Consider the following 9403-nt stretch of genomic DNA (forward strand, 5'->3'; position numbering starts at 1 on the left):
AAATAGATAATATGGATTTAATTATACGTGTTAGTCTTTCATCAATAATTTTACATTTAGATTCTCACAACAATTCATTTGAAATTAATAGCAATCTATTCTGATTTTAACAAGTTAAAAAAATTGATAGGATAAATTTAATTGTATGTGTTAGTCATTCATCAATAAGTATCTATTTAAGTTTTGACAATAACCTATTTGTAATTAATAGCAATATATTTAGACTTTTAATAAATAACATGTGTGAAGTTTTAAAACTTTTAATTTATAATTATTCATATCAGTTTAACAAGAAACATTTGTAAAATAATAAATTCTATTTAAAATTAATAATACACTATTATGTTATGATATGGAAGTGATTAAAAGCTTGGTATTACTTTATATATATATATATATATATACACCAAGCTTTTTAGATGGTTAAGGGTTATGGGATCAAATATTTTCTTAGCCACCTAAACCAATCACTTCTTAAATAAAAATACTACTAGAGCTAGAGTTTCAGTGATTGGCTGCCAGTGTTGGTGATAGTGGGATTTTTTTGTTTCTTAATTGGAGAGGTAGTTTGAACTTTTAATTTTAAAAATTAATATCAATAAAAAATTAAGAGATTGCAATATAATTTTAAAAATCAATTAATTCTTAATTAATATTAATTTTTCTCAACGGTGCTTCAACGCTATGTTCTCATAAATTAACATCATTTATACTCGACCCAAAAAACATTAACACCTCAGTTATGAAACGGGAACAATGCAAAAGCACCGAAGAGAAAATGGAACCCGGAAAAATCCAACTTGTAATCCAAACTCTTATCGCTACACTATACAAACGCCATAGGAGATAAAGCCATGAAGGTATATTTTTTTTGGTCGAAAGATGAAGGTATTTAACTTCACAGCACTTCGTCGCTCTGTCACGGAAGATCTCATCCAGTTCGAGTCCGAACCCTGAGAGGGAACAATAAAGTGCGGCTTGCGAGGATCCAGAGCATGAACACTCTCTCACTCCGTTACGCAGCGAATCCCACCCCATCTCCTTTCCTTCGCAATTACAGCTCGCAGAGCAGCCTCCGTTTCTGGCCGTCTGCCTCCTTCAATTTCAGAAATGCAGTGCTACTTGCAGTCTCGTCTAAATCCCCACCTCAAAGCCTGCCTTCACGCCGATGGGCTACCAGAGCCTGCTCCGCTGCAACTTCCGAAATCGACATGGTTAAGAACAAGGAAGGTATTTATGCCCCCAAACAGAAAAAAGTCGTAGTCTTATGGGACCTCGATAACAAACCCCCTCGCGGACCGCCATATCAGGCTGCAATGGCGCTTAAACAGGTGGCACAGCGCTTCGGCGACGTTGTCGACATGTCTGCCTATGCCAATCGCCACGCATTTATCCACTTACCCCAATGGGTTCTCCACGAACGCCGTGAACGGAAGCAAATAGACATTCTGGAGCGTAAAGGAGTGATCACGCCTTCTGAGCCGTATGTTTGTGGGGTTTGCGGCCGCAAGTGTAAAACTAATTCAGACCTCAAGAAGCATTTCAAGCAGCTCCATGAACGAGAGCGTCAGAAAAAGCTGAATCGGATGAGGTCACTTAAGGGGAAAAAGCGTCAGCGTTATAAAGAGAGGTTCATATCTGGGAATTACAAGTACAATGAGGCAGCGAGGTCTTTGGTTACCCCTAAGGTGGGATATGGGCTCGCTTCCGACCTAAGGCGTGCCGGAGTGTTTGTGAAGACGGTAGAAGATAAACCGCAAGCAGCTGATTGGGCACTGAAGAGGCAGATGCAACACTCATTGAGCCGAGGGATAGATTGGTTGTTTTTGGTGTCTGATGATTCTGATTTCTCAGAGATGTTGAGGAGGGCCAGGGAGGCAAATTTGGGAACGGTAGTCGTGGGTGACTGGGACAGGGCATTAGGGCGTCATGCTGACTTATGGATTCCTTGGATTGGAGTTGAGAATGGAGAGCTTGCAGAGGTAGATTTAGTACCCAAGAGCAAAAGAAGAGAGTCTTTTGCTGAAGATCATGGTTTTTTTTCACTATCGCGTCATGATGGAAATGCTGTTCTTGCAGGAGATTTGGATGGAATAGTAGATGAGCTTGTTGCAGTGAGAACCGAGTTTAATGATCTGAGAAATGCAACATTTTCGGATGAGGATGAGGATGAAGAACAAGGATGGGATTCCGAAGAAATCGATGAAAATTACTTGTTAGTGATCGATGAGGATGAGGAAAGAGAAGACGGTTTCTATTGAAATAGAAACTATAATTGGCCAGGCAAATATTTTGCTGTGGTTGCACACGCTATTGAGAGCTGATTGATTCTCTCTTATGGAGCTTGATTGCTTTCAGAACCAATTACCGGGGCTAATCGAAGATTAAATAATGGAACCAGTAGCATCATGGAGAGTTCCATCCTTAAATGAGCGCATCACATTTTGCATGTATGTGTAGCGTATGGCTTCGCGAACTTAGGTTGCTTGTATTGTAAGCTAAAATCGTCTTTCAGTGTTGCCTGCAATTTTCTTCGTCATCCTCCTAAAGGTGAGCTGCGTTAGGTTCAGGCTTGCCATGGTACGCAGTTCTTCATTTTGAACCACTTCATTTTCCAGTGTAAAGTTTGTTGGTGGACAGAAATTATTCCTGAATATATAACAACCGTAATAGAATCACTGCAATCTGGCAAGTTGATGTTTCAACTATTTTAAGACTTTTGCATCGTAATTCTTCATGCTTAAATTCCATTTCTCTTTACCGGTAACAAACATAATTTTGGTTAGATCTAAACATCTAGAAAGTGTGGGCTTCCGTTATGCATTATTTTAGTATTTGTACATTTGGGTTGCCATAGGAATGCTAGATTTTCAGGCTAATAAAAATTTATATGACGATGATAATGAAATGATTTATGTTTTTAGAGCTTCTCTATCGGTTCCCAATGATACGTATTCTAGTTTTCTGATTCGAGCAACGGCAAATTTTTCATTGAAGAATACCAGAGCGATATCCCTTTGTTTTGTGGCGCTAATCAATCACACTAACATTAATATTAGTATGCTGTAGATTGGCTTGGTTATTTTATCATTTTTGATCAATCACCACATTATTGCTTTAAGGTGGTGGAGGATGAAAAGAGGTAATCTCTTTGACAGTGTTTGAGTTTGTACTGATGTATTCATACTCTGCCTCATGTCTCTGTTAAAAAAGAAAGCGATGTTGGGCCAGGTTTGCTGGTTAGATTCAGCAGCCATTTTCTATTAAATAGCTAATGGGTTTTGTGAATGCTGTTACTAATTTATAGTATTTTGAATGAAGTGGTAGTTCTTCCATTATTTTACAGAATATCTAGTAACTTTAATTTGATAGTACCACCCCCCCTTTTTATGTATAGCTTATTTTAGCTAAGGGACCGCTGAACATACTTGATTATCAGGCTAGAATGTCTAACTTCTCATGTCCTGTTTGGGTAATTAGGTCATTTTATTCCATTAATACTTCTAAAATTAGGCTAAAGAGTACAGTTGCTCTGTAATAAATGTTTCCAGTTCCAGCCTGGATTTTAACAGTATATGATCTCTGTTCTGGAATTTTGTTTAAACGTTTTTGAAATCAGCTAGGGAAGGTAAATGATAGTGGCTTGTTGTTTGAGAACTTCAATACCTATTAAGTATATCTCTTGCATGTCTTTGGCACCTTTCATCTTATGTTTAAGATTTGAAGTGGCTCCTTTTAACTGGTGGAGTAAAAGTAGTTCTCTGCTTTTGTTTTTCTAAGTGGCTCCTTTTTTATGATATGCATCATGCCATCAATTCTTCATATAAGATTCGCCATTGCCATCAAACTAGCCACTTTTAATTATTATTGGAATCACGCAATCCATGAAGAATGTCTTTGAGAAGCCAAAAAATTATTAGGATTTTATGTTCTCTCCTTTTTCCATGGGAAGGGAATCTGTTTCGCAGTATAATCTCATTATTCATCTTGGCATAGAACTGAACACAATTCTCTTGAAGTACCTTCTATTTTGAATTACCCAGTTATGAAAAGAATGAGGTATTACCCATAGTTGGATTGGATCCTGGCTACTTATACGGTTATACCTACAGTTTTGTATAGTCCAAACTTCATGTTTTCTTGGCAGTAAAGGCGTCGTGTCTTTCATAACAAACTATGGACTGCCTTCAGTTTATATTGATATTAATTCATTCATTAATTGGCAGAAAAAGTTACCTTGCTGAAATCAGCCTTGATGAATATAAGTTGTTGATTTCTTTGCCAGTTGAGAGGCCTTGAAATTATCTGTCTATTGTTTCTTATCGAGGTACTTGAAGAGAAGAAAAAGTTGACGTAGTCACCAGGATGAAGCCTGAGGAAGAGTGACCGAGACAATGGAAACCAGAGTAAGATAGTTGTTTTTGGGCTACATCCACCCATCTGATTCATGTTGGGAACTTTTAGAAACGGCTATGGGGATATGGTGATATGGTGATAAGGACCTTCAAAGATATGACTGTACATAATGACGGCTTGAATTTAGTTGCTTGGTGACAAATCTTGAGAAGTATCTAGTTGAAGCTGTTATTTCATATTTGTACGATGATGGTAAATTAGGTTATACCTTGATTGCGTTTTCGCTTTTGATTACTTATTTCATGGTTGTAGACATTGTCTTCTTTAACCCTGTCTGCTTCACTGAATTTCATAAGGTCATATTGGGGCTCTGATGAGATATGGGCACTTGATAGCCTTTCAAATAGATTTCTGAAAATGCAGTTTTGGTCACAGTTGCTTCTATTGTGCTGCATGCACTATGTAAGTTGTTGCCACTGTTCGGACGTAAATAATTCCAATCTTCTGTTCTAAATGAGCTGTAATTGTTGATTCCCATTTTACGTTTCAATTTGTTTCTATGTTTTTTTAGTTGGCGCTGGACAATCTTGTCTTATAGTTCATTTTGACCTTTTAGATTAATTTTCTTCATCCGTTGGTTGATTATTCCTGATGACCGAGGGTCCGTTTGGATTTCAGTTAGGTATAATAGATTATGAAAATAATTAATTAAGTGATAGATTTTAATCATAATTGATTATGTTATAATGCAATTTGTTTGAATACTGTTTTTTTTAAATTGATTTTAATAGAATTGAAGATGTTTGGATAATTTAATCATAATTAATTTTTAACTATATAAATTAATATATAATTCAATTTTTAAATACTAAATATTAATTTTTTGGAGGTACAAAATTTAAATTTTATTAAGAAAAAAAAAGGAAAAAGAAGAGAGTTTATTTTTATTTTTATTAAATTATGTGTTTTTTTTATAACTTTTTCTTGGGCCTATCTTTGTAATTTTTTTCAATGTTTTTGATAAACTTTTGGCAGAAAGCGAATGGAAGGAGCTTATGAGAAAACGCGTGTTTTGCCTGTTTAATCAATTTTTGCGTTTTTATACTGTTTGGGTAATTTTGTTTAAAAAATCAATTGTGGGCTAAAAATGCACATTTCTTTTCTATCCAAACACACGCTAAGATTCAAGGGTAAGTCATACTAAATTTGAAATAATGGTTTCACGTACTTATTTTTCGTCAGAAGATGGCTGCCTTCTGACATTGTACTATCTTTTGGAAATGTTCTTAGTTATAGTGGTCGCTGATCACGTCGCACCGGGTTGGGCCGGACCAGGACGAGGACTAGGGATCACTTGAACCTCTCGGTATGATTGGACGCGTGGCTTGCTTTGCTCAGGATGGCTTGGAGCCTGATATTCGATTCGGGTTGGTTGGATATTGAACAAAGAAAATAAAATATAAAAAAATAAAATTTAATACCAAATTTTTTCTAAATTATGCATATTTAATAGTTATACAATAAATAATTTAAAAAATAAATTTATATTTTAATCTTTATTGTTCGTCAGGAACAACAAATTATTTGACGTGTCAGAGATGTTGATTCTTAATCGATGACAAATAGTTTTCAAGCTCCCTTACTATAGTTTATTCGAATGCAAAAGATACGCAAGCAAAAAGTAATAGAACAAGTGTTTGACTAATATTAAAAAGTTACAAGGTGTAAATGGTTATAAGTTTGGAATGAAAATAAAACTAAACTAATAAACTTAAAAACTATGGTTGCAAAGTTCAAGTTTTTGGAATGATCTTCCTTCAGTTGTTTATCCATGCGATCTTGGATTTCTTATAGCACTTCTGCTACTAGACTGTTGGATATAATCAGTGGATTTACATGTTCACTTCTTGGTTTTGGCTTAAGGCTCGTGCTGTTGCTACTTCTTGACATTCGGCACCACGTGCTCACGATATCTAATAGTCTCAGCATCAAGTATTAATGATTCTAAACTTACGAGAACAAAGTTTCCTTATGGTTTGTGAGAACTAGCACTTGTTTCATCAATCTTTTTGTCCTTGTCTTCAACATCTTGTTACACAGGTTAATGAGAAATAACAAATTACGAGCATGCCAAAGACATTGAGTTTTAATCGATGACAAATGGTTTTCGAGCTCCCTCACTATAGTTTACCCGAATGTCAAAGATACACAAGAATTGGCAGAATAAGTATTTGACTAATACTAAAAGGTTACAATGTGTAAATGGTTACAAGCTGAACAAGTATTGCAACTCAAGGCTTATTTTAGGTTTTTAGCCCATTATGGCCTTTGTGGTGTTTTGGAGTAGGCAGCCCTTACCCAATGCTATCAGTCAATTTAGATTTTTTTTTTATTTTGGCATTTGAAAATGCATAATGATGGTGGAAGATGAGTTGTTATGAGGGGTTGTCATAATCGTTGAATGCGGGTAAACAAGTTACAAGTCTAACGTGGAGATGAGATATTCTGGGGGCGTCATTGGTGCAAGAAAGTATGTGATTTCATGATGGTTTTGGTTGTTTGAGAAGAACGTGCAAGTCAGTTTCTTGTAATTCATTTCCAATCAAATTTTCCATTAGAAATGCAAAAAGATCTTATAGTTTATCTTTGTACTTACTTAAAAGAACAACACACAAAATTAACAATCATATTCAAGCTTTGAAAAATATAAATGTATATCAACTACTTCTTTACCTGCAGCAACAACAGCTATTCATAATTAATTAGTTAAGCAGTGTATATAATTTTTTGGGATGGCCAATTTAATATAACACTTACACTTTATTTAAAAAAAAAAAATAGAGAGGCATGTGTCTCTTACCACTAGTGCAAGTTGCCCGTCAATGGGAAAAGGCAGTTCATGCATTTACACTGCTGCTAAAATTGGGTGCTGAGTTGAAATTGGTAGGAAGAATTTGCAAGGACGGTACATGGTAGGGTCAAATGACTCGTGATCGTGATGTTATTTATCGGACTGCCGATTTAGCCGCCCTTCCCATGTTTGGCAGTAAGTGGGACACTGCTCCCTCCGTATTGCGTCATCCTTCTTCTTCTACTACCCACAATGGCGTGATGATATTCTCAAACAGTAGAAGAGAATGTTTGCTCTCAGTACACGCTCCTAATGATGGCCCGGCTTTTATAGTTGGTCTGCCCCTTCCAAGTTCCATCCCTCGTCCCTCTGAATCTGACGCCTGGCATCATTAGCATTCCATTACACCATTATTTTATTCCAGTAAGCGTGGTCTATACGATAGCATCTTCATTTGGAGCTGCCGCAACCACTCAGTATGGTCTCCTCCTCACTCTCTGACCCCCTGTATTCATCTTCCTTATAATTCACCACCCCACTAGACATTTAGACAATAGTTACAAACCTGTATTGTATATCAATATTGTGATGCTTCGTATATAGACTGTACAAGCATGATGCATCTAATGTAATGACGTCTGCTTAGTTTGTGTAGGTGCGCCTTGTTATCTACATATCAAACATGATCTTGGAGATTATTGAAGGGTGATTTGGCCAAAAAATAAAAAATAAAGTTTGAAAGGGGTGGGAAGAGGAAAGGGCGATATCGCAGAGCTCAGGTTCGTATTGCGTGGACGGAAAGTGATCCTTTCACACTTCCAACAGCCAACACCTTCCACCGACCTCCTTCCCCGCTAATTAGTTATTTTATTATCCCTCGCCCCTTCATTCTAAATTATCCCTCCTTATTATATTCACGTATATCGGAATCTCAGGAACATCAATTTGCTGCATTTTAAAAGTCTTCAGAAAGCAAACTGGGCAACTCGATAAAGATGAGGCGTATAAGTAATGTCATGCGTCTAATATACAGGACACTGTATTTAGTTTTTTATTTGGTTTAATTATATACACCATTTCTTCAGTCGAATGTTGATAGGAAGAAATGTTTTTATATATTAACCAACTTTAGAATTAAAGCTGATAATATATATTTGTAAGATAAATATGGCGTACCAATCTGTTTAGAAGTTAATTATATGGAAGACGACAATTTAAAAGATCAGCAGGCACAAGAGACAAATAGCCATACACCGATCCATTTATATCGAACGCCGACCTGGGAGGCTTCCCCGCCGCCCCCTAAATAACGCAGCAAAAAACAGAATAACGGGATGGAAACACAAATAGTTATATTATAAAAGGAAAACATATATATAGGTTCTTACAGTTTTACTTAATTTTAAATTAATTTTTTTAATTTATTTTATTTTAATTGAACCTTTATAATTTAATCAATTAAATTTTTTAATCCCTGAAAGTTAAAATCTTTACATATTTCCTTTAAAAAACAAAATTAAGAAGTTTTATAATTTTATTAAATGATTATATGACTTTAAAATTAATTACATATTTTTTATAAATCAAAATTTAAATAACTAGGTTTTCTTCTAAATATATAATAAAAATATAAACAGTGAATTAAATCAATATTTTTACTTTTGATTAAAAGTATTAAATTAAATATTTTGAAAACTCCAAGAGTATTTTTGTTCTGTAAAATTTAATAATTTGTTATTAATTTTAACCTTTAAGGGGTCAACATATATAATAGATGAAATTATAAGAATTTGATTAAAATAAAATAAATTATAAAAATTAAATTTAAAATTAAATAAAAGTATAAGGATTTGTAAGTATATTTTTTCTATTCACACATTTAAGGGTTTATGTAGGAAGCGGTAGGAGTGTATCCCGTCCACGTCGGCGGTCATAACGGGGCCCAACATGCTACGTGGAATGTGCAACAGAGAGAAAGAGATGGCTCTGATGGGCTGTGTCGGCCATCTTTGGATTTTAAAAAACAACACTCAACGTGGTCCCCTCTTCCCTCGACACGTTAGCAGCCAAGTCAGAAGTTCATTCCCTCTCTCTCCCCCCTTCTTATTATCTCCATGATTATACCTTTTTTTTCTCCTTTCATATTAATACCGTATAAAATGAGTATAAGAGTAAGTCCTTTCCGCCTCTGAAGAA

General features: G+C 35.4%; 1 protein-coding gene across 3 annotated transcripts; it reads left to right on the forward strand.

Moving 5' to 3' along the window:
• The first annotated feature begins 742 nt into the window (after positions 1 to 742).
• On the forward strand, positions 743 to 4880 carry LOC129318819 (uncharacterized). Of its 3 annotated transcripts, none has more exons than XM_054963787.1 (2): positions 743 to 1982; positions 2080 to 2245. In XM_054963787.1, the coding sequence occupies exons 1-2, from the start codon at positions 996 to 998 to the stop codon at positions 2095 to 2097; spliced, it is 1005 nt and encodes a 334-aa protein (XP_054819762.1). In that variant the 5' UTR covers positions 743 to 995; the 3' UTR covers positions 2098 to 2245. The 3 variants fall into 3 exon arrangements, with proteins under 3 accessions (XP_054819762.1, XP_054819760.1, XP_054819761.1); XM_054963785.1 differs by adding an exon at positions 4328 to 4880 and having other exon boundaries at positions 747 to 2550; XM_054963786.1 differs by adding an exon at positions 4338 to 4880 and having other exon boundaries at positions 747 to 2550.
• Positions 4881 to 9403: the final 4523 nt, after the last annotated feature.

This window comes from Prosopis cineraria, unplaced genomic scaffold, assembly GCF_029017545.1.
Source record: "Prosopis cineraria cultivar Desert tree isolate PC_DT_omini unplaced genomic scaffold, ASM2901754v1 PC8, whole genome shotgun sequence".
Lineage (NCBI taxonomy): Eukaryota > Viridiplantae > Streptophyta > Magnoliopsida > Fabales > Fabaceae > Prosopis > Prosopis cineraria.

What these genes read in the sequence shown, in the direction of transcription:
- LOC129318819 (XM_054963785.1), top strand. Translation starts at nt 996, where the DNA reads ATGAACACTCTCTCACTCCGTTACGCAGCGAATCCCACCCCATCTCCT.